This window comes from Podarcis muralis, chromosome 12, assembly GCF_964188315.1.
Source record: "Podarcis muralis chromosome 12, rPodMur119.hap1.1, whole genome shotgun sequence".
Classification (NCBI taxonomy): Eukaryota; Metazoa; Chordata; class Lepidosauria; order Squamata; family Lacertidae; genus Podarcis; species Podarcis muralis.
Genome location: NC_135666.1, coordinates 24,775,303 through 24,801,116, shown reverse-complemented (window position 1 = coordinate 24,801,116; position 25,814 = coordinate 24,775,303). Strand labels below are relative to the sequence as shown.

Below are 25,814 nucleotides of genomic sequence, written 5' to 3'. Positions count from 1 at the left end.
CGGCCTATAGAGTGAGATGAGCGCACAACCCTAGAGTCTGTCAAGACTGGCCCATACGGGCAGGGGTACCTTTACCTTTACCTTTAATGTTCACTGAATTGAAATCACATCTAATTCATATATTGTATCCTTATACATATGTATTCATACTTGTACCTGACTTTGCATAGTTTCTCCTCTATTTCTGATTCAAGTCTTCTGGCCAAAACAGCAGCACCTATTTATAAGAGAGAAGGTATTAGGCGACTTGGGGTAACTTTGAGGTTTGCAGGAGTGCAAAACATCTTTAGTAAAAAAATAAAAAAATGACAAGGCAACCCCAAATTGAGGTGTAATCCCCTCCCCCAAGAAAACAGTCCAGTGAGCATCCCCAGTAATCTTGGAATGCTCGCTGACTGGTGGTGTAAGGGGAAGAAAACCATGGGAAGTACCGGTAGTTAGAATCCTGAACAACTCCACATTGCAACCTTTTGTTTTAGAGCCCCATCACTGATCCCCCCCCCCCCCCCACAATCCTGTTGCAGAGAAGCCATTTCTCCCAATAATATGTATAGATGTTTTCAGTAGGCAATCACCACATAAAGATGCTGTCACTTAATGGGTAAGGGTGGATATAAATGAACATACTTTCAAAATTGGTGGAAATAGACTCCTTGCATTTGTTCTTTATAAGCTTCATAATTAGGTTACAAAAGAGACTTGTCTGGTACCACAGATGAGATACCAAAGCTGCTTTACTTTCTAATGTCTAGGTAACTGTTAACTATACTTGCTGGGAGCGTTGTCAGTGGGCAAGTCTGGGAAACTTGTCAACAGGCAATGAGTCTTCTCCCTGACCTTGTGAAGTGCCTCTGGAATAATCAAATTTGTTACAGGTCTCCCACTTCTAAGTTATTTGGAAAACTGCCATCTATCCTCAGCATAATATCATCACTTTGATTGCCTCTTATGAAATACTCCCCAGACTTTTCAGTGTTTTCATTGAAGACAAGCACATTTTAATGCCGGGGAAAATATCAACCCTCTTTCTCTCATTTTGCTCTACAGACAAAACCTGTTGCATTTGCAGTCCGGACAAATGTTAGCTACAGTGCAGCCCACGAGGATGATGTACCAGTCCCAGGCATGGCCATCTCATTTGAAGCGAAAGATTTTCTTCATGTTAAAGAAGTAAGACAGCTTATATTGCAATTATAGCTGTGATTGCAGTAATATAAAGTATGCTGCTTTATTTACACTGGATGGAATCCAGCAAGACTTTACATATGATAGAAACTGTGTGCCACTCTTCCTTTCTCATTTTCATTTAAAAGTAATGTTTATACATCATGAACAAACATTTGGGTTCCCAGATTGCAACCGCTTTGCCTCATCTCTGCTCCTGCTGCTGCCGTACAGCCATGAGCTAAGCCATGGTTTGGCATAGCATTATGTCCAAACCTGGATTTGTGGTTTGTTTTACTCCAGACAAACCATGAACTGTAGCCAAGGGTTTTGTTTTGTTTTTTGCTACAGTTCATTGTTTGTCTGGAGATAAAACATAAGCCTAGGTTTGGACATAATGCTAACCAACTCCATAGTAGCAGCAGGAAGAGAGGAGGAGCAGAGTAGACATGATATTCTCTCCAGAAAACCACACATTTGCTCATTCACACTAAGCCATGGTTTGTACAAACTGGGTCAGTTTAAATGCTGCAATGCCTTTGCCCTTAGTAATCAGAAGATTCAGTGAATTGCTTTTGTCTCGTTTTTTCTTTTTCAGACTGTAAGCTAAAGTGCTACATAAATGTTTCTGTGACACTTATAGTAGACTTCTAAGTCAATATACCTTTGGCGTCCATGCAGTTTACCGTGATAGCAGCAAATAAGAGATAATGTCTGCATAAAGTGATTGAAATGGCTAACTTGTAGATAGTAACACATCTGGATACTCTTTTAGACTAGCCAGATTTTTACTCAGGACAGTAATAGCCATTTAAAGCAGATATGTAATATTCTATTAAAGAGTATTTTGTGGTTTGAAAAAAATTAAAATGTTAGCAAAAGAAAGAGTATTTGGAAAGAGTATTTGTATTTGGCTGTGTAATGAAGAACAAGTATAACAAATTGGCATTTTCCCTTAACCTAGTCTGATAGCAAATAAGGAGTAACTCCTTCCTTCCTTCCTTCCTTTTTGAATGCAAATTGTGTCTGGTATGCACACCAGTCTTTTCTGAACCATGAATAAATCACAAATGGTTGTATCCCTTCTGAAGGACAATTATCTGCAGTTATAATGCTGTTGTTGAAATACTGCCACTCCTTCCTCTCTCTTCATATATTTTCCTCTCTTTTCTTTTCATTTCTTGCTTTGATATTTTCCCCCTCTTTATTGTTGTTATTGCTTTTTGTGCATTATATTCTTTGTTAATCCTACTCAGATACGATGCATTGAAAATATGGACATTACTATTTTCAGTCTATTAATTACTTATACAACCCTATATATTACTTCACCCCCAAAGGCACACTCTTCCATTGTCTCCTGAAACACACAGATGCCACCCAACCAGTCTATATATTTCTATGTAATTCATATGAAACAAACAAAAAGATACACTGTATTATATTGGAGTCATATTAAGGAAAGCATGATCCTGAGAAAATGTGGCACTATTTCCAACCGTTCTTTTTATTTCTCCAAACCTTTATTAGGTATTATAGATACAGACCATTTTAAAGTATTCATATACAAAAGAATTAAAATATATACAAAGAAGCAGCCATATAAGATATAGAGTGTCTTCCCGCTGCCATTCACCACTCTAAGAGATACAATTGATAGAATATTACCGCTAGGTTAATATCAGACAGGTAGAATCTGATATTTTCATTGTGCCCTGATGTTAAACTACCCAAAAAGGGGGATAACACACGTTTACGTAACTGGTTGTACACTGGACGGTAGAAAAGAGTATGTTCTACAGTGTCCAGCACATTCAAATAACATCCACAATGTCTATCATTTCAAGGGATATTTAAATACCTGCCTTTAACAAAAGCTCAGGGAGAAACATTGTCAGGCTAACGTAAATGCCCTATGTTGGGCTGGAATTATTAACTTTGAGATATAAGTAATCCTGTTATTGGTTGTATTTAAACCATAGAACTTGGGGGAGCAGATTTTATTTACAGCTGACTCAATGTCCCCCCCCCCCAATATTAATCTAATAATAATTAATCTAATCTAATTTGGATATTGTGATAAATATATTGCTCACTAGAATTATACAATAATTCCAAGACAATACCAATAGATCTAATTTCACTGTGTATGGGTTGGAGCCATCTGGATTTATAGGAGTCCTTAAGTAAATTGGAAAACAGATTTGAAGGTTGGGAACAAAAATGGCAATGCAGCCCATATTTTATAGTGCTAATCCACACCCAGTATTCTGTCATGTGTCTGCTTAATTCTGCACACATTGTCTCATACTTGATTGTATCCATACTGGGATCCCAAAATGTAGCTGGGTCAACACTTCAGCTTGAAAAAATCTGAATGGCAGCTCGTATAAATTGGTTACCTTTTCGAAAATAAAAGCGAGTTACTGCTGAGGAGGTACAGCTTGCTTGTTTATAGCACTTGAGCGATGGTCTTCCGAGATATCTATTGCTGGATTTCTTGTCCTCTTATTTTCCATTTCTCTTGTTTCCATGAATTAGAGAAGAGACCACCCATTTTCTCTTTTAAATTATTTACTCTTGCTTTATGGAAATTCAGTATAATGTGCTTTCTAACACATGGGTGCTTCACCTCATGTGTAGTTAATGCATGTCATCTGACCAAATATTTCAGGACTAAGTAAACATGGATTGCTTTGTGGATGGTGACATGATGGTTAATCGTTCAAAACTTGTAGTGCAGTCCTTATCGTGCAGCCAAACTTAAGTACTCTAGTCCCATTGCACATGCGTGATTTTCTCCCATCAAAGTTAATGAAACTCAAAAGCACTTAATTTTGGTTGGATAGAGCCCATGCTTTCTCCAACACCTAAAAGTCATTCTGTGTTAGCTTGAAATAGCATTGTCAGGGTGAAATACTTTTCTAAATTTCCTGATACGTCAGGAATGAGTCAGATACTACTTTTCCTGCCCATTCCTTCCTTAATCCTGTTGTCGGTCCCTCTTCTCACTCCACACCTGCTGTGTAGCGGATTTAGAATCCTTTTATTAAAGCAATTAGTAGTTGGCCGAGAGAGTAGATGAATAAACCAGTCTTGACTGTTTTGTCTTCTACTGCATGACGGGAATTTTAAGGTACAACATGACTCTTTGGATTACAGCCTGCTAATTCTAGCTTCAAGCTTTTACTTCTTTATTTCAGATATACATCTTTCCGTTCTGTATCCTTTCATCCACATTCATACTCATTTTGGTTAAGGGCTAAATTCTGATAAATCTAACAACCCTCAGACTCTCCATCTACATTCACACATGCTTGATGATATTTTATTTAGACATCTACTTCCTAGGCTTAAAAACACTATGTAGATACATTATATGCAATTACTAGCATGGTCAGTTACCAGCATGGTAAATGTGATATGTTAGGATGAGGGGAGAATTCTTTGGCATTAGCGAAAAGGAAAACTTCTGACATTTAAATTCATTTAATCTATTCTTTTCTCTAGAAATTTAACAACGACTGGTGGATAGGACGATTGGTAAAAGAAGGCTGTGAAATAGGATTCATACCAAGTCCAGTCAAATTAGAAAATATGAGGCTGCAGCATGAACAAAAGGCTAAACAAGGGAAATTTTACTCCAGGTAATCAATAACAATTACACAGAGACTGTGATTTAATCTATGGAAAGTTGTTAAAATTAAAAAGCCTGGATATATTTTTCTTCCTTGGTGGTGGTGAGGTGTAAAAATCCTGTTGTTCTCGTTCTCCACTCTTATTTACCAGAGCCATTCCTTAAGTGAAGCTTTAATGCCAGGATTGAACTTTGAAGGGAAAGGCTATGAACATGCTTGCAGTTTACATGCTCCTTCTGTCTCTCGTAAAGGATAGATGAGAGGCCTTAGTTTTGTGCAAGGAGATTAAAGAAATACAGGAACTTGCTAATTCAGTCTCCCTGCACAAAACCAAGGCCTCTCTGCATCACTCTGCAGCTACAATCCTTGGAGTCAAGTCTTGTCTGAATTGGCTCCACATGTGTAGAACTAAGACTCCCTGAGCATGGTTCTCTTCCTCAATATTGTCATAAGCTGCTAACTGCTATTTTACTTCTTTCAGAGAGAGAATAAAATTTTCACTTTAGTTATATTTGTGAAAGTTGGTATTTTTATTGTTGTCATTTCACAATAATAGCCAGAAGTGGTGAAAAGAGAACTTTTAAATCACTGTAGTCTTTTCCTCCTAGAAATTGTTGACTATATATATATATATATTAATTCCTTGATGACTGATGGTTGACTACAGATGTGTGGGGTTTTTTAATTGAAGCTACCATCACCACCCATGTTTTTTGTGGGTTTTATTTATTTATTTAATCTGTCAGTTTTTTGCCATGACAACTCAGAGCCACCAACAATATTTTAATATGATCTTCAAACTCTATGCAGTCAAAAAAATATTGTTTCTGTAGACCCTTACCAGGGTATATCAGGCCCTTTAATATTGAAGTAGTCATTTTAGGGAAGAGTTTAATGTTTAATTGCTTTTTATTATTATCATTATTAATATCTGTTGAGAGGTGCCCAGAGTGGCTGGGAAATAAATCATCATCATCATCATCTCTGTTTTGTAGAGACAGATTAAAGGCATCATGTCATTTGGCCTTCAGGACCAAGCTTTGGTCACTGTGGAAATTCCTAACAATTCCACTAATCTTACAGTTTTCACTGAACATCATCACATTTATACCTTGTGAGCATTATATTAGAAAAGTGAATGTTTATTTACTTTACTCTAGTAAATCAGGAGGAAATTCATCATCCAGTTTGGGTGACGTAGTACCTAGTTCCAGAAAGTCTACACCTCCATCATCTGGTAAGTGGGCCATTGCTCTTTTCACATTATAAATAATAATTAATATAATTATTGTCTTCCTGCACATTACACTTTTCGGTAGAAGTGAGAAATCAACCCTTTTTCATTTTTTAATTAACAGGTTCAGGGTACAGATGATTTTAGTAAGACTCATTCATGTAAAAATTGGTAATGAGGAGTAGAGCAGAACTTAAAGAGCATCACTCTGGGTAGTTCATGTATTTATGTTAGAGTGATAATGTAAGTTGTGAAGGCGATAGTCTCTTAGTCCAGTTATGTGGAATATGCCGTACATCTACCAGCAGTTTTGCCAGGCAAGTAAAATGGGTAGAGGCCTATAGCTGAGGCTATGGCTTTACATGGTTTACTGGAACCATGCCAGCAGCAGTCATGTTGGCCTTTGGGGGGAAGGGGGTTAATGTTCTTACATAGAGCATTATGTTCCTACACAGTTAAACAGTGGAATTTGCTACCAAAAGATGTGGTGATGGCCACCAACTTAGAGCAATTTAAAGGGGAATTAGAGAAATTCATGGATAAGGCTATCAGTGGCTGCTTGAAGGATAGCTGTATGTTATCTCTAAGGTAAGAGGCAGCATGCCTCTGAATAACAGTCACCAGAAACAACATCAAGGACCGGGTTATTGTCCTACTTGTGAACTTCCCATTGAGGCTGCTAGTCTGATCCAGCAGGACTCTTCTTAGATTATTAAACAAATATTTTTAGATCATCTCTAAGATCATGGAAAGAGGATTGGCAGCATCACATTTTGTTAGCCTCTAGACTGTTTATGTGGTAAAACATGTTTTGAAATATTAAAAAGATTGCTTTTGATACCTTGCTTCTAAAGCTTTCCTTGGTTGTCTTGAATGATAATCTCTTTGCCATATGAGCAGTGAGCTTGGTGCTTTCTGTTTGATGGGGCACCAGGAGGAATGCTGCAGAGCCTAGGGCCAAGAGGTAGGGGCCCTCCAGCAGTCATTGGCTGGGTGGGCCTGGAAACTGCCAGGCCATAGCTTTGGCTTGGCTAGAGAGTGTATGGATCCAGTTCCTCCAGCGATGGCCTTTCGGTGGGGTGGGCACCTTTGTTGGTGACATTCCAAAGTGACTGGGTGTGTTGTTTCAGTCACAGTATCAACACTTCCAGGCTGTCTCCAAGCATCTACTGAGTGCCTTCACCATAATCACTCATCATGGCCAGGCCCCGCAAACCACACTAGTTGGTCATTCTTCTTAAGTCTTGATATCTCCTTGGTAGGAAGCTTCCCTAACTCCAAAAAGGGAAGGGCCCATCAACGTCCTTTGCCATAGTTTAAGTTCAGCTGCTGCTGCTGCCATCTCCCACCCAGGTTAAACTTCTTTGGGGTTATTGGTTTGGGGGTTTGTTTGTTTTAGTATGTGATTTGTGTTCTCATTTTGTATTTTTATTTTGTGAAGCACCCTGTGATCTTTGTATGAAGAGTGATATATAAATGTAATTAATAAATAATAGAGGAAGAAAGATTAAACATTTTTGTTGAGATCTATAAAATCTCTTAGAGGAATACTTTTTAAATTACATGACTTTTTAAATTGATAATAACAATATATCCAGATTTTATTTTTACAAAATTGATTGAGCATGTAAACTAGAAACATGTTTACAGCCTTTCACTTCCCTTTAATGTACAATCCTGGTATCAAATCATCACTTAAATAATGGCTAAGCAATTGCTGAGTTCTGTTGCCAATGTTACTAATAGTAATAGTATTAGTAGTAATGAAACACCAGCGATGCATTAGGTAATCCACAATGAGAAGCATCATAGAAGTTTAAGCGTAGAGAACTTAAATATATTGCATATTTGTTGCATATTTTTGCTACACATATATGTTCCTTTGGGAGTTAAGACAGGGAGATGTTTGTACTGCTTTCATGTTCATCATACAACCCAGCTCCCTGTTGTAAAGACCCTTCTTTTAAAATTTCTGAATATATTAACAAAGTTGTTTCGAAGTGTATACAGTATACCAAAATTATTACAATTATTGCAGATATAAAATGATATATAATAATGTGTATTACTTGGATTGGTGACCATAAATAAAAAGTATTTTGTATCAATAACAATTAGAATTTGGAGGAAGGGAAGGGAGAAGAGGGTAATTAAAATATGCACTTCATGAGCGCAAGACTGCTGCAAACTGTGGGTACTATTCTACCATATGCCTCATTATTTGTGTGATCACTAAAGTCACACCAGATTGCATAAAAAGTGTCATGTTTCTTTTGGCTTCTTGCTACTTTTATTTTTGTGGGTGCATCAGTTTTTCCAATAATGCTGTTTGTTAGATTGGTGCGTAGTTAATAACTGTAATTATTTCTATGTCCTGGCAGTAGTTTTTCTTGCAGCAGTTAATAGGTGTTATGAGTTCTTTGTTTCAAATTTGCAACATATCATGACTATAAAAGTTAAGTAGAGCCAGTCGTAGGTTCATGGGGACTCTCTGCCTCGTAATCAAATATATTTCTGTACATTTACTTTCCTCAAACTTTTCTGTTTTTGCATACTCCCTCCACATGTGCTGATACGTGCCTATAGTGGGACATCTTCTCCAACACGTGGGAGAACTGTTCTCCCACTGTTTTATATATGCTAGATGGCTACGGGTTAAGTACCAGCCATGCACAATTTTAAGGGTTTTTTCTCTGGTTGTTGCCAGTATGGATTTGTATGGCACTTTTGGCCACAGCCTGTTCTGTGCATCTTCTTTAGTTTCTAAATCCCAATTCAGTTCTCACCACCTTCTGAAATTTTGCTGAAACAAAATTTAACCTCCATGATAGATTTATACAAAGATGGTATTAACAGTTTTGCTATTATTTTTCCTTCCACTATTATTTTTTCATATGCCATTAATTGTCTTGTGGCTTCATGTTTAATCTGGGAACTTGTTAAAATGGACCTAAATTGGTAGCCTAATAGACATAATACTTGAACATTTTCCAATTGAATTTGCATCTCTTTAATGGTAATTGGTCATCTATCTTTGTTAATTTTTCCAATCAATATAATTGTTAGAAAGCCCTTTCAATAAGACATTTGTGTGCTCCATAGTGTCCTATAATAGTCTTTCCCTCCTCCTCCTTCCTTTTGCCTTAAGATGTAAGGCTTTATATAATAGGAATGTATCCTCAGTTTATTGTTCAGTTTTTACTTAAACAAAGGCAGTTGGTGCCAATTCAGCTGGAGCCCTCAACAGCTATAGCATTTCCTAGATGACTATAGATAACTTTCATTTAAAAGACTTTTAAAACTTCAGCTATATAAAACAGGTTTGGTTTTTTGCCTGTTTCACATAATCAAACACTTATTTTTTTATAGCATTTAAAATTTTCTGTATGTGATACATTAAAAGTTTTCACAAGAGGTGAATGTTGATCTGTCAAATCATTATAGGGATTAACAACTTTTCATGAGAGGAATCAACAGGTTCCAATCCCAACAAGAAGTCAGACCCCCCTGTGGTTAATTGCCCTTAACCACCACTGGCAATATGACCCACTCATTTGAATTCCATGACCCATTTGTAGGTTTTAGTCACTTGGGGGGGGGGAGATACTACAGGCCACAAATATGTGTGATATGCATTCTTTTTTGAGGTTAAGTAATCTATGCCACTTGGATTTGGGATTTGCCTAGGGCCCAACCTAGGTCACTAGTTTTGAGAGCTTGGGTATGGATTCAAAGTTGGTTCAGTCATTCTTGAAAGTGTAAATTCCAGTATAATGAAGGATACATTTGTATTGGTAAAGCTGGAAAAACTTAAAATTGAACAAAAATTAAATACAATTTATAATTGTATATAATTGTATCTGTATGCCTATATTTAATCCCTGAATATTGTACATTTTAAAATTCCCCCTTTTGTTTTTATTCTGTTAGATATTTCTGACAGACGTCTGACCTGGGATACTGTTGCTTACTATTTCTTTTTAACCCTTTTCTCCTCTCCCTGCCATCTGATAATTGTACATTGTTTATCTATATATAGCTATAGACATAGATGCCACTGGTTTAGATGCAGAAGAAATTGATATTCCAGCAAACCATCGCTCCCCCAAACCCAGTGCAAACAGTGTCACATCACCCCACTCCAAAGAGAAAAGAATGCCCTTCTTTAAGAAGGTAACGCCTACTTCCAAGCTGCCATCTGTACACCTGCTCACCTGCACTGCGTCACATTTTGAGTCCTGTTGACTGTCTGCGTCCTTTGACAAGCCAATAACATGCATGCTTTTGTTATTCTTTGTTTCTTTTCCATGCTGCTGTAGCTAAGCAGAAGCAGAAATCGGTAAGTTTACTTGACACGAGTTGTATTTATTCTGCCACTGGCATCATTAGCATCACCTACAGTTTATGTAGTGCAATCATTTCAGTACAAAGGAAGAAACTTATCAGACTGCTAGCTGTTCCAGTACAGTAGAAACAGGCAGACCAGGCCCTGTGAGTGACTTAGTCAAATGTTGCTTATGGTACTTTTCCTTTTTGATGGAATAATAGGCTGCCAGGGGAATTTCTTTAAACATCCACAGAAGTAAACAAAAATTGACAAGACCAGATAATGCACCGATCTAGTGCATGCTTATTCTTTGTCATTTTTCCAGATTTTTTACTTGTAATTCAGTCTTATAACTATAATTCATTTTTGTTAAATCTAAACAGATACTCATCTTGTTCTTTAAAAAGAACTTGCAATTTTTAATTTAGTCAGTATTTAAACTTCTAATCCACTAGGTGCAAAATCTGCAGATGAGCAAGACCAGTGGAAAACTGCAGGCTTGTTTTGGCGGTCTACTGTGAGTTTTTCCTATTGTCATATATAAATTCTTTCCCATTGTTCTTGCCTTCTCCTCCAGCAGTCAGACTATAGCATCTTGCCTGTTAGATAACAGGACTGGGGACTCCCTTCAATAGTCAAAAGGTACTCAATAGGGAGGCTGACAAATGTGGTGTATTGTCATACTCTTTTCATCCCTTGTCTGGGAACTACAAGATGCTCCCAAAGACCTGACTAGAATTTGTTATTTAGCAGCCAATTATGAGCAAGTGGAAAGCAAAGCCTAGCTATTAATATTTATTTGTTTATTTTAACTAAAGCAATCTCAATTTTTTAAAAAAAATTTAGATTCACACCTAGCATTATATATACATGATCTACATGTTCTTCTAGAGACCAATGTTTTGCTAGTGTGGTCTATGGCATGCTCAATGAAACAACAAATTCACTACCTTCACAACAGTCCAGTCGTCTTCAGAACTGTTCAGTTCTTCTTGAATTAAAAAATTCCCTTGCTTATCTACATATGTCAGTTGATATGAAAGATACATTGTCCACTGCTTTACGGAGTACTAGTACATAAAAACGTTGGGCACATTGGGTGTTTTACTTTTTCTCCCCAGAAAGGCAAGATATAAATCCCATATTTTTTTTAATTCATCACCTCTGTGATCCCATGTGTATTTTCTGTTACATATGATTCACTTTCATCTTTTTACTGAGCCTAAATCTTCCTTAGTAATGAAAGGCTATTTCTAAGAGCCACACCTAATAATTCTTTTTTAGTCCTTTCACTTTTAAAAAGCAGATTTCTCAAAATCTCAACAAAATTGCCATGTGCAGGAGAAATTCATGTCATGTGTTGACATTTGCTCACCACAGTCTGGATAGACACTCTAATTAACTCACTGTAACAGTCAAAGCACAGCCATCAGATGAAAAAAATATCCCTCCCTAGCTATCTGGAATGAATTTGAAACAGTAACATGGAGGTGAAAGTCTCTTGTTGCACATTTCAGTCCCATAACATATTGCCACTGACAGCATATTTAATTAGAGCTGGGGAAAGCTAAAGGCTAGCATACAGCTGATTTTAATAAGTACCAGTATTCCATCAAATAAGGTAATATCTGTACCTACCCTAATTTTCAAGGGTTATTAGAGTGAGGCTGGTTTTTGGATAGCCACCATAAAACATAGAGATACAATATAGTGGGATATTGATTTGGCAAATATAATAGGGTTGTAACATTATTCATGAGGGCTGATACAGTAATGCATGCACCAGGTTATTTATCTTTATAGCAAGAATAATTCCAAAAGTATATATTCATAATTACACAGCAGAGTCAACAGGCTTCGCTTCTAAGCAGGTAGTGGATCTGGCATGCAAAAATTAAATTCACATGCTTTTGATGCCTTGGGCACTGTTATTCATTCTTCTTACTTTAACAATTATGTGTCAAATTTACATGTAAGCAGAAACAAACACTGACACAACTGTGTTCCATGTTTTAGACTGCTGCTTGTGTGGCATTTTGTGCTGTTGCTGTATTAATGTTTGTCTTTGTTTTCTTATGTTTGTATTCTACCTTATTGCTTTTATTCTTACACTTGGGACATGTTGAATACTGAAATAATGAACAATGACAACATTCTGTGATGTTGACTGATGTATTTATACTATGTAGGCCCTTGAAAAATAGATCTGGCATACCTACTTTTAAGCTTTTTCCAGGTTGGTGGTTTTGAATTTGAAACATTTTGCCCACTGCAAACAAGCAAAACTGAAACAATGTTTTAAATAAGCCACTTTTGGTGGTTTTGGTAATGTATTTTTTATATATTAAAAACTCTTTTGACCATATTTGCATATAATTGTATGACACATTTTACACATTGAATGGTCAATTATCCATTCATAACTTTTGCATGATAAATCAAGCAAGTAATTTACAAAACATGCATTACCATTAGCAGGAGTCTTTGAGAGAGGATTGCTGTTTAGAATTCTGCTAATATAGCATTCAGCAGTTGCTAAGATAATTGTATTTGTGAATTCATATGCCAGTTGATTTGAAAATAAAAGTATAAGTTTAAAAGTCCAATCAAAAAGATTTCAAATTGGTATCATCATGGTTTAATGAACCATATTTATATTGAGGGGTGAAGACTGGTGATTCTTACCTTTTGTTTGCCTCTTGTCTCTACAGCCTCAATTCTATTATTAAATTGTCTAACAGCTTTGACTATACAGTAGTCTTCAGTTACCAGAAGTTGATGGCAATAGAGTTCTATAGCTATAGTCCATTTGCCACTCTTTAAGAGTGATGGTTATCTTTCAGTTACATGGAGTGAATATAATTTAAACTGGCTATGCAAATAAGGTTGGATGGAAGCATTTTTAAAACATTCTCCCAAATATGAATAATCTTTTGATACTTTTGAAGTTGTTGCTGGGAGAGCCCTGGGGGGGAAATGCACCTCAGATTTCCCCCAGTGACACCACTGGAACCTCAGCTAGATAAAAATAATAATAGTATATTAGAATTAACCTTTATGTGGGAATTAGAAGTTTAGTGCTTTTTCTCTTTATCAGACAGAACACATCCCTCCGTATGATGTAGTGCCTTCTATGCGACCAGTAGTCTTAGTGGGGCCTTCCTTAAAGGGATATGAGGTAAGAAATTTAATTTAATTAGGTATCTTTTCCCCCCCTGTGTGTAAATATGAGAGGATGAGAACGAGTTCAATGATTTTAAAAGGTATTGCCTACCTTGATGCTGCCGAAGTGTGTGAAATTTTATTAGATTCCCCCACACCTGTTGTTGGCAACATTTTGTTCATTTAAGAGTAAAAGTATTAATTCTCCAATCTCACATTAAATTGGTTTGTTTCTTCTTTACTTTCAGGTGACAGACATGATGCAAAAAGCATTATTTGATTTTTTAAAACATAGATTCGAAGGGCGGTAAGTATTTAAGAATCTAGACTAAGTTGGATTAGTTAAGACTGAATCCCATCCCCACTTCTAAGCCATATATCTAAAGCTGAATGGAATTCAGATTTATTTTTCTTTTAATTGCTTTTACTCTTATTTGGGTTTTCTCATGTTTGTTGACATCCTTCTTGAAATAAGCTACCAGAGATCACAGCTGAAAGACCTCTCCTTGAAGTTCATCCATGTAAGCCTTAAGGGCTTGAATATGCATAGATGGATTTTGTTTTGTTTTCATCCGTCCCCTTATGCTATATCCAACTTGCTTCTCAAGTGTGAACAAGTTTGTCTCCTTTCCTGTTGTCTGCAAATGTTACAAGCATACTTTCTAAGCTTTATCCAAGCAATATAGCAAAATATTGTCACCAATGAACCTCATGTGTAATATATTTTTCCTGTGTAGAATTCTGTTTGTTATTTGACATGAATTACAAATCTTCAGAAACTGATATTATTTGATTAGTTTTGAAATTAATGTTGCACTTTACCTTTTTTCAAAAACATTGAAGGTAGCAGATTATGGCTGCAGTCCTATTCCTACTTACCCAGGAGTTCTGGGTAGGATTGACGTCTTAGTGTATATCAGCTGTTTTTAGCAACCAACAATTCAGAAACAAGAAAAGCAAAGTGGTACCTGGATGCATAACTAAATATATAAACATATAAATAAAAGCAGATTAGGGATACAGGAATGGGCAGAGGGTAGTGGGAACTGCAAATGATCACCTCAGTCACTGTTATACTGATGGATCAGATGTTACTATGTCAGCAACACAAATGTACACAACCCCTGGGGTGTTTTTTTAAAATCAACTAGCCTCATAATTGTAATATAGTCTTGTTAGCAATTATTTTGTTTCTAGTCAGCTAGTTTTAAGCATGTGTTGTGTAGTGATAAAGATGATGATCACTATTTGCTATGACCTGGATTCCACTTTCAAGTGGTAAACTGTGCAGGAGTCTCAAGTCTCTGTTAAACTATCTTCTGTACATTTCTGGCAGTTTCCCAACCACTCCTTTAAATGCCCCCCTCCAAGTGTGGGGACTTTTCGGCTCTCCAGATGTTGCTGAACTCCTACCCCCATCATCCCTGGACATTGGCCATGCTTGCTAGTGCTGATGGAAGTTGTAGTTCAGGAACTTCTGGAGGGCCAAAGGCTTCCCACATCTTCTCTAGGGTAATGGCAGATCCCTTGTTTTATAGTTAGTTGTTCATTCTGGCTGCATGTGTTTTTCTAGAAAATATAATTCCCATTGTGAAAGGCAACTTGTTTGATAAAGCTATGTTGTATAACTGTTTTAAACACAATTCTAAGGCAAATTTCCTGTACAGAGATTGTACCACTGTTACTGTTTCTGCAGTTACAGCATCTAAGTTGTATTTGATGCTTGCTTTATTTTATTTTTAAAAAAAGTTCCTTGCCTAGGCAGTTGACAATCAAAATTAACACACACACACACACACACGAAGTTAACTACTGTACTGTACTGCTTGGGAGCAGATAAGCAAGAATAAAGCCTGAAACCTCAAGATTTTAAGTGCTGTGTGAAAACCCCTTTTGGCTCAGAAGGGGTAACAACAAACCAAAAGGAGAGGCCCTAACTTGGTGTGCGAAAAGTATCCTAGATTTCTCTACAATGAATTACAACACTACTCTTTTTTTCTTGTTTTGTTCAGTATATCAATCACACGGGTCACAGCAGACATCTCGCTTGCCAAACGCTCAGTATTAAACAATCCCAGCAAGCATGCGATAATAGAACGGTCCAATACAAGGTCAAGTTTAGGTAAGTGAATGGAATGATAGTATTAAAAGTCATCGCTAACTATAATAATCCAAAACTTGAAAACTCTTCATTTTATAAAAAGGGGATTATTCACTATAACTCCACATACAGTGTCAGGTTTAGGCACTGCCTCTCTGTGGAAGTCAATTTTGGTACATCCATAGATCTTACTGAGGTAACACACGTACTTCTTGGGTAATTGTGCAGCTGAAATTATGTGCCTGTTTCAAAGTAGCAGGTTTTTCAAAACCATTCTTAGATTCCTTCTGTAGCTTAGTAAAAAAAATGCCCATGGTATTACAAAAGTTGGTCAAATATCCATCTAATATAAATTCTTATGTACTGGTTTGCTTCATATGTGCATCTCACAAACCTTTAGAATAAGTTCAGGCATCTTTCTTGTAAGATATGAGAGCAGGGGCACCAACTCATGGGGACTAAGCCCTTTTGCACCACCAATGTCCCAAAAACAACAACAGGGGGCAGAGCAAAGACAAGCAAGCAAACAAAAGCTGACCATATGCTTAGCATGGTATGTGTAATCTTCCTTGTCAGTATTTATCTTTTTTTCTCTTCTTGGCACCATGTAACTGTGGTATTTGTTTCCCCCATGTCGCTCTCTTCTTACTCTGTTGTGGCTGTTTTCTTAGTCCTTTTGAACACTTAATTCTTAAATGTGTAGGCAATCACTAATTCTCTTATTAGTCCTATTAGTTAATAGTTTATATTCCACCTTTCTTCAGTCACAGAACTCAATTCAGTGTTTATGGGGTTTCCATAATCCCCTGTCCAAGCACTGATCAGACCTACACGTGGTGCTTAGCTGCAGGAGGTATTTGCATCATGTTTCCTCAAACCATACACTGGGACCATGGACAGTCTCACAGCTGAAAAAGAACTATTCCAAGTTCATGTCAAGTCATTAGCAATTCAAGCATTTCCTCTTATAAATACTTCTGGGCATAGCATGTTTGTTGTGTTTCAAGAACAAATAGCTGTTGAAAAGTTATTTGAATCTACATTTGTGTGAGAAAGGAAGCTTTTCTCAGAACACATGGTTAAAATCCAGTAGCCATATATGTGTCTGTGTGTACATGACATCTGTATAAGTTGGCTTTTGCTTCATTTAGTCAGTTTCAAGACTCCAACCCCCTTTTTCTTGTTTGTTCCCATGTATGTTACATTTCTAGCTGTTCTTGTTGTAACCTTATCTCATTCTGTATGCTTTGGACAAGAACCTGATTCTCTTGGGTTTTTCCATTCTTTGCTTCATTAATGCCCTCCCTTTCCAGATGTTTTGGGTATGTATATATGGTTGCTAATTATTTTTGCTTTTGTCTTTGTGTTCATGACGTATTGCACATCACAAAACCACTATCTCTTTCTGATAGCTGGTTTTGTAACAGTAAAAACAAGTTATTGGTGTAGTCTGTATGGAATTCTCTATTCTAGAGGGTATCAATGATTTGAAATGTCAGAAATCAAGTCACAGTTGGCAGGAAAATACTCAGAAAAACCAAGATTGGATATCTAAATTGTGTACTCGGAATCTGTACTGCACTAGTCTAAGATAGTAAATGTGCAAGTACGAAAAGAGTTGTACATAGCTGTTTGTAGAAACAGTTCTCCTTTGTGTAATATATGCACACATTCTTGCATGTATATTAGAGGAACTTTGCTTTGAAATTCTTGTCTTAGAAGCTTTGTTTACTTGTTTTGTTGCTATACATGCCATGCCGGTTGTGTTAGAAAAGCCAACCTCCAAATGTTTGAAAAATTACTGTATTTTAACTAATGTGTAGTTGATGTGTATTCATCCAACATCCCTTGTTTCTAGCAAAAGATACTGTACGCATGAAAACCACATCCGTTGTACGGTGGTAGCCCTTAATAGCATTACAATCTATCACTATAAGGAACTAAAGTTTCCATTGCTTTTTAAATATACCATTTTTGTAGTAAACTGTTTACCGCATTTTCTTTGCATTTCAAAATGCAATAAAATGCCATGAGCCAATGCATTCAAAATTCCAAGAGCAAGTTTCCCTCACACTGCACGCCTGTTTGACCTCACTAAAATTATCAAAATGTATCCACAGTCTTATAGCCGAAGCACAGGACCAGGTTGCTGATGGGGTGGGAACATTTTGGCTTCAGCTGTTAAGGAGAAAATTCTGCTTCACACAAATTTCTTACATGGGAGCAATTTTTGTGTCAAGTATTTTATCATGTAACACATTATCATGATAAGTAGCAGGGTTATTTTACTGAATTAATTTGTCCTCAAGACAGTTCAGTATTGGTGTACAATTCTTTTTTATTGATTAGGCAGTGGTTTTTCTCTTTTGAACAGCTTCCTTCTTTAGGAAGACATTCATTTCATTGACTGGCAGCTTCTCATATTTGAATCTCATTAGTTGTTTGAAGTGAAATCTGGTGAAGTTAATAAAGAATAGAAATGTAGAAGTGTACAGAGGATCTAGTATCCAGAAGTTGTGTCAGATTAGATTTGATATTATATATTATATATATAAAGTAAGTGTGTGTGTGTGTGTGTGTGTGTGTGTGTGTGTGAGAGAGAGAGAGAGAGAGAGAGAGAGAGAGAGAGAGAGAGAGGGAGAGATTCATTCATAGGAAATGTGGCTTATATCTAGAGGCAAAGTTCTGATATAAGCCCAGTTAAATATGCTGGTGTGGATCCACCAGCATCTAGATGGGATTGGGGCTAAGGCATTTAGTGTGGACCACCTTTGTTCAGAACTTAAAAATCTGTTCCTAGCCTAGATGGATAGATATTTCCCATGTTATATTTTGATATTTCTTAAATTAATGTGTTTTTCTATATTTGTTCCTGCTCAGTTTGTGAAATGCAACATGAAAAGGTCAAACATATATATATTTCCAAATACACCTTTGCAAATTTAGGCCACAATCTAGCCAAATTAAGCCATATTAATATCTTTGGTTTCAGTTAGCATTTGTACTTAACGTTCCCATTGAAATCATAATTCAACTTTTGCTGAACTGTGTGGTTGTTTGCCATTAAAACGAGTAGCAATTTACCAGCGTCTTCAGAAAATTAAATATCAATCCACCACATGTGAGATTCTTTGTCTTCCTAAATATCACAAAAAATGCCACTGTAATTACAAATTATAAGACTGTAACCCTGCTGAAAGTTCCAAGAGCTAATCCTCGCTTGAAGTTTTAATAAATGTTAACACCTTGCTGCTAAAACATACTTGCCAGCATAGCAACTGCCCAGTTGCAATCTGGAGACCTTTCCTGGCTCTTAAATAGACTTGCATCATGAAAGAGGGAGCAGCTTTTAATGTGAAATAAAACTGGGTAAAAATGTTTTAAATATAAGGCAACCTCTGGAATGTTGCCATTTTGTGTATCCTGGCTCAGTCGCCACTGAGAATGCTATGCTTTGACTGAGGCCAAGGATGGAGGCCTCCTTTTCCTCCCATCCCATACTTACCCTCTTCCAGAAAAAAGTAGCAACTGACAGCGCTTGACACTGCTTTGAAAAGGCTTCAGGCACAATAACCTTTAGTCACACACACAAATTTGTATGGAATCACTTTTAAAGAACTGCTTTTTGAGACTGCTTTTGCTCCATAAGGTCCAGTGTTACATATGAGACAGCTTTCTAGTGAATTATTCAACCCTTCTTGATCATTTATTTCTGATTTCCAGCAGATCTCTGGACATTTTTTTAACCTTTGCACTTGAGACCTTGTGACTCTTTTGTTCATGTTACAAAAACTAGTGACACAGTTGAGGAAGGGCTGAAAGCACTGCAAATACATTTCATTATTATTTTTTTAAATCACAACTATATAAATCACTGATATTCCCAAGGCAGCTAGCAGGTATATTTCATTGACATGCCAAAGACAGATAAGAGAAGTGCCTATTAAAATAATTTTTTAAAAAGTTGAAGTAATCCAGTACAGAAGCGCAAGACGACAAATATTGATAGAAACAGAGAGAGTAGGATTTGGTCACCCATTACTTTGATTACTATCAGTTGAAGATGGTTTACTGGCAGCTACAATGTGGGATAGTGAAAGGTGTGGTTTTATTTCTCTTTACTTTGACACGCAGTAGTCTTAGGGCAGCAGCAATGGCCCTTAGAGTATGCAATATGAGTGGCAAAGCATTCAGTTTGATTATTCTTGGGCCCTCAGTGGTGCCAGGAACGGCACTGGATCGGGCTACCCACCTGCATGAAAATGTGAAGAAAGGCCAGTATCCAAAGATATTGGGCAGGAGATGAAAATTCTGAAACATTCTCTAATGCGTATACCCAGAACTCCTGACTGGTATTGAAATGGCCATAACCTGTTGGCAATTTAGGCTTCTCCAACCTTTTACCAAACAGAATCATTATGTTCTATATAAAAAGTGGGTGTGGAAAACGAACACATCCATAAACAAGTGTCTCTTTGCTTTTCTACAGCTGAAGTTCAGAGTGAAATTGAACGAATATTTGAATTAGCAAGGACGTTACAGCTGGTAGTACTTGATGCCGATACTATTAATCATCCAGCTCAACTTGGTAAAACCTCTCTGGCTCCCATTATAGTCTATGTAAAGATTACTTCTCCAAAGGTAAATATTTTCCACTGGTAGTTCAACGTTTGGCCTAACCTTTGCTTCCAGTCCCATGCTGCGGTGTGGAGATACTCGCGTTGCCTGGAAATATTGATGAATTACATCTTTGAAGTACTGTGTGGTAAAATATATTTAATGAACAGTACATAAGTACAGTTTGCCGCCGTATTTCTCACTAAGCCCAAAGGAAGGGGAAGATACATTATACAATTGACATCTTTTGTATGGGATCTGGCTTCACAATATCAAGCGATAAGAGTTCAAGAGGGGTGAAATCGCTGGCCCTGAATGCACAAAAGAAACAAATTTTAAAGAATTTAAAGGGGCAGTGTGGCTGCTTGCTGGTCCACTGTGACTCACCCTACAGTTGATCAGTGTTTTCTGTGCCCCTGCTTTAAAATACTTCTCTCATTGCAGTATCTATGCATGCAATCTGTTTCTTACATGGTTCAAAATTGATTCCATTATATTTTCATTCTTTCATATTTTAACTGTGGTCTTCTTTTCCCACAGGTTTTACAAAGGTTGATAAAATCCCGAGGCAAATCTCAGGCAAAGCACCTTAATGTTCAAATGGTAGCAGCTGATAAACTGGCTCAGTGCCCTCCAGTGAGTTATTCTTAACGTATATGGGTAGAGCTGTGGAACTGGAACTCGTTCCTTTCTCTACTGATTGAAAATGACCTGAAATTAAATCTGTGTGTTCATTTTTGCAGCAAGTTCTAGCCACAAGTTCACAAATCTCTGTAATTAATTATTCCACAGTTCAGCTATCTACACACATGCAAAACCTGTTCTAAAAGCAATAACCATGTTAATCAAATAGTGGGAAAGGATCCTCCCAATTGGTGCAATTACTGATTTTGGAAGACAGATCCATCAACATAGCCAAGCCAGGTGGATTTGAGGGGATGAATAGTGCATGCAGCAGCACTATGTAGCACAGTTCCTTATCCAGGTCAAAAGGCCACTATAAATAACTCCTACATCAATGGTCTCTTCCTCTATGTACCCAAGTATTGGATATTGTATGCTGGGTGCTATAACCTGGTCTTTTAGCTTTCTGTTGTAATAATGGGTTTTCCCTTCTTGCCAAAACCTCTCACTTGTACTTTCAGTTGCCAAATCAAAACAAAATCTTAACCAGAATGGTGGAAATAGTGATTCCCCACACCCCAGGGTAGTAAATTTCTGTGTTGTATGGCAAAGCTTTGGCTGATTTTAAGTGTCACATGAGTTTAATGATTTGAATATTATGAACATGGTTTTCCATAGTTCTTTGGTTATGGCGTTAGATGATTTTAATTTTTTAATTTTTTTTGCATTGTTTTGACTGAATTAATCTCATTTCCAGGAAATGTTTGATGTGATTCTGGACGAGAATCAGCTTGAAGATGCTTGCGAGCACCTGGCTGACTATTTGGAAGCTTATTGGAAGGCCACACACCCTGCTAGCAGCCACCCTCCTAATGAGCTTCTCACTCGCACACTGGCAACCGCCACTCTTCCTATCAACCCAGGCCCAAATGTTAATTTGCAGGTAAAGGTACTTTTTGGGTGCCATTTGGTTTTAAGGCTTTCCTCTAAGAGTCCCTGCTGTGCACATGCACTGTGGTGGCTGTTTGTGTTACAAAAATGGATCTAATTCCCAGTATTAAAAGATCGCAGGTGTTCTCTGAGCTTTCAGATCCGATGCAGGTGAAAGATGAGCTGTTCCATTTCAGCCTAAAATAAGTAAAATATCTGAAAATGGAGACAGGTTGTGCAATTTACAACAGCCAGATTCCAGCCTAAAGCAAAGCCCCCAGTTCTGGCTTTATTGAATTAATGACCAAAAGTAGTCTATATAAGGTTAAGTAGAAGTACTTTTTCTAGGAGTTATGACTGTAGAAAACAGCAAAAGAGTTCTGCTCTTGCCTTAACTCTAGTTTTGTAATAAAAAATGAAATTGTAATATTTAGGATAATATCTTAAGTATGAGCATTTCATTAGGAGTAGCTAAATCTTTTGAATTTGCTTTTAAGTGATTTTGTGAAAATTGTAAAAAAATGATGCAAGTTAAGATGATTAATCAAAACCGTTCATTTTTCAGTGATTTCAAAACATTGTGCTGATGAAGATTAGGTTTGATTATGCTTGGTAATTTTCACTTCCGTTTTCAGTAATGTGATAGGAAATTAAACAATAATTTCACTCTGTTTTTGTTTTTTGTGGCAAAGTTCAACCCTTCTGCAAAAATAAATTGGCAGTTTAAAAAGACATCTTGCCACAACTAGAATGCACTTACAACACAATCCAAACATGTTTACTCAGAAGTAAGTTCTGCTGAATTCAGTGGGGCTTACTCCCTAGTATGCTTGTGTAGGACTTAAAAGCTTAACTGCCTTAAAAAACAGCACAGCAGTGATATTATTGATGTTATAATACAAGTGCTATCAAGCTTGAACCTCTGAATAATTTTTATTTTAAGGACAGTATCCTGTTTTTAAAATGAAAACTCTTGATTCACCTACATTCTGTGGTTTGCTATTGATCTTTTTTGCGCTGATATTTGCTTTCAAAAATCGTTCAGGTTTATCTCATGCCTGATTCACCCACCTCTGCTCTTTATTTTCCGTGTGGTGTGTCTGTGCTGGGAGGTGGGGCTAATAAAAATGTTCTGAAAGTTGATATAATCACCAGAGCTCAGGGCCAAAGTGAAATTTTGTTTTCTTTGTGGCATGAAGGTTCACTTGTATTATAAAGCAGTATCTCCAGTAAAAGTTCCAATTCTTGTATTCCTAGATTTGACCATAGCTGTTAGTCATAGGTTGACTTCAGACAGCTTACTGTGGAATAGCATTGTGAAAAATGTCTGCTTAACAGTTTAAGGATCATGACATTACTGGTTTATAAGGCGTTTTCTGCTCAATATTTGTCAGTGTGAAATTACAACTCTGTTGTATTAATCAGGGCTCTCAAGGAGATCAGAGGAATGAACAATCAGCCCCTGAACGAACTGGTTCCCAAGCTGAAGAAGCAGCACGGGCCGAACCCACCAGGAAATCTCAACACCGCTCTTCCACTTCAGGCCATAACCACCGTAGTGGAACTAGTCGTGGCCTGCCTAGACAAGAAACTTTTGACTCGGAAACACAAGACAGCAGAGATTCAGCATACGTAGAGCCAAAGGAGGATTATTCTCATGAACACTATGATTCTCATCGAGATCACAGTCACAGGGATGAGTCCCATGGGAGCAGTGATCACAGGCACCGAGAATCAAGGCTTCGCTCAAAGGAAAAGGACCGAGAGCAGGACCATAACGAAGGCAACAAGCAGCGTAGCCGTCATAAATCAAGGGACCAGTATTGTGACAAGGATGGGGAAGTGATATCTAAAAAACGCAATGATACAGCAGAATGGAAGCGAGAGGTGTACAGTCACCAATAACGTTTGGCAGTTTTGTGTTTCTTTTGAAGTTGTGTATGACAAAGCCCCACCCCACCCCCTTTTTAAAAAAGAACAAATCTGGGTTTTCATTGCAGAACATGTGGTAACCTGTATGCTGCTTTTAAAAAAATTGCTGTTGCTATCACAGCAATAGCATGAAATAGAATATTCATTTTGATTAGTGCTATAACACATTGGCATAGTACAACTGCGAAGTCCCTGGTGTTGTACCAAGCTTTTCTCCCCCCAAAGCCGTTTTTGGTAGCTGCCACTTGAACAATATCTGTTGTCATCAAGGTGTTGTTAGTGTTTTCAGACAAAATACAATTGGTGTTTATTAACTTCCCATGTTTTTCAGCAAGCCAAAATCAGCACATCCAAAACTGAAGCTCTCATCCATTTTGATTTTTTTTAATCGTTAGGCACCTATTTTGCCATTGATTTGAGAGCCACTTTCTGTTGATTGTACTTCTAGTGGACTACATTTGGAGACAGAATTCAGTTTTGCCTTACACACAGGGGATCATAAAGTCAAAATCTCTTTTCTATGTACTGGTACTGTGTACTGTATAGACAGTTTATAAATGTTATTTCTGCAAACACCTTCTTATATAAGATTGACCACACTGTTTAAAGTCCTAATGCCAAGTCAGCAGATTTGCTTTTGAATTACTGGCAACTGGAACTAGCCTCATTCAGGAAATTTGTTAACAAGGTTCACTCTAGACACACTTTCTTCAGTAGCAGAAAGCTTATATTTAGTGTAAATAGGAATACATTAGGATAAAAGGTTGGATTGTCCTTGCAAACTTAAAATCATTTTTGCATTTTTAAATCTACAGCAAAAATAATGTGACACTATAAATGCTCTAAACAGGACACACTAATTGCAGTGAGCACACAGATAACGTTTTTTCTTGTCAACTTGATAGGCCACATTTGACATGGTGCAAGTGTGCGTTTGTGTGTAAAACAATTTATGACAGGAGTGGTTGTAAAGGGTACACAGAAGACTCTATAGGCAACCCATATGTTATGAATCAACCATAATTTCCACCTTTAGCTGCTCAGGTATTACGATTTGTACACACACACACAGTACAATGTCAGGAAAACCATAATTGTACTTTCATGAAAAGGGATTCCCACACTTTCAATACGCCCTCTTATCGAAGGACTGTGTGATCTTCCAGGCTTAGATTTCAAGCACCACACTGGCCATGGCAGCAGAGAACTCATTTGAGCAGCTAAATATGGCAATTGGGGCTGAATCATAGCACATCAGTTGGTCCCGAGAATGTAATTATTCCAAAAATGAGTAAGGGTTTTCCTTCTGTCTGCAACTCTAAAGGTGCAAATTGCAGGCAAGCAACATGAGGAAGTTTATGTCTACAGGTAATTGGGAAAGCATCAATCTGCTGGCTCTTCGTTGAGGATCCAGGAAAGTAAAAAACACAGGCAAATGTGACTGAGTGTTTCACTGGAAATGTAAAATCTTTTTGTGTTTTAGAGTATTTGTTTTAGTAAGAAAAGTTTACACTGCTTGTGGAGAGTTATTTTGTTGGAAAATAAATTTTTGTAGCTTCTCCACTTTCCTATATTTGACAATCTCTGTATCCTGGTTAACATGGCCTTCCGACACTTGCCTCTGGATTTTAGCCTCTAGCAAGTTCCTAAAAGGCTATTGTAACTTCCTGACAGAAGCAAGCAAGACTCCAAACTGAATTTCAGGTTTGCCCTGTACAGCTAGTATACTTGTAATGAGAGCGAGTTAATACAGTCGGAAAAGGGAAGGCGGTAATAGAAACAGGTGCTCCACACACACAATTTATGTGCTGGGGACTGGAACAAGTTCCAGAATTCCCAGTGGGAAAGACATTCACATCATCCTTGTGGACAGTGGTTCCCAATCGGGGGGGGTCAGCGTAACCCACCCAGGGGGGTCTGTGGCACCATTCAAATAACAAAAACTACCAAAGAGAAATAAAAATTGTCAATAATATGGGGTACATGGCTTGGCTTTTGAAAAACGGAAGCTGCAGTACTTAGCTAATTGGTAACTGCTGCACTATGAGACTTTAACAGGACTCGAAGAATTAGAAGGAACTCAGG

General features: G+C 37.3%; 1 protein-coding gene and 1 long non-coding RNA gene across 11 annotated transcripts in view; one reads left to right on the top strand and one right to left on the bottom strand.

The window, feature by feature from the left end:
- The window catches only part of CACNB2 (calcium voltage-gated channel auxiliary subunit beta 2), a 120,394-nt gene extending 95,102 nt beyond the window's left edge, over window positions 1-25,292 (top strand). For 5 of the 10 annotated variants that reach the window (XM_028750005.2, XM_028750004.2, XM_028750012.2 and 2 more), the window contains 11 exons: window positions 1,048-1,170; window positions 4,675-4,811; window positions 5,963-6,039; window positions 10,076-10,209; window positions 13,461-13,541; window positions 13,774-13,832; window positions 15,538-15,647; window positions 20,116-20,267; window positions 20,784-20,879; window positions 21,625-21,810; window positions 23,223-25,292. In XM_028750005.2, coding sequence (XP_028605838.2) covers window positions 1,048-1,170; window positions 4,675-4,811; window positions 5,963-6,039; window positions 10,076-10,209; window positions 13,461-13,541; window positions 13,774-13,832; window positions 15,538-15,647; window positions 20,116-20,267; window positions 20,784-20,879; window positions 21,625-21,810; window positions 23,223-23,702 — 1,635 coding nt within the window. In that variant the 3' untranslated portion in view covers window positions 23,703-25,292. Of the gene's footprint in view, window positions 1-1,047; window positions 1,171-4,674; window positions 4,812-5,962; window positions 6,040-10,075; window positions 10,210-10,355; window positions 10,376-10,818; window positions 10,881-13,460; window positions 13,542-13,773; window positions 13,833-15,537; window positions 15,648-20,115; window positions 20,268-20,783; window positions 20,880-21,624; window positions 21,811-23,222 lie in introns of all 10 variants that reach the window. The other 5 variants (XM_028750010.2, XM_028750008.2, XM_028750014.2 and 2 more) reach the window with 2 other exon arrangements.
- Window positions 11,200-13,465, bottom strand: LOC144329312 (uncharacterized). Its single transcript, XR_013394797.1, has 2 exons — window positions 11,411-13,465; window positions 11,200-11,313 (listed from the first exon to the last, which is right to left on the bottom strand). It is a non-coding gene; the product is annotated as an uncharacterized LOC144329312 (long non-coding RNA).
- Window positions 25,293-25,814: the final 522 nt, after the last annotated feature.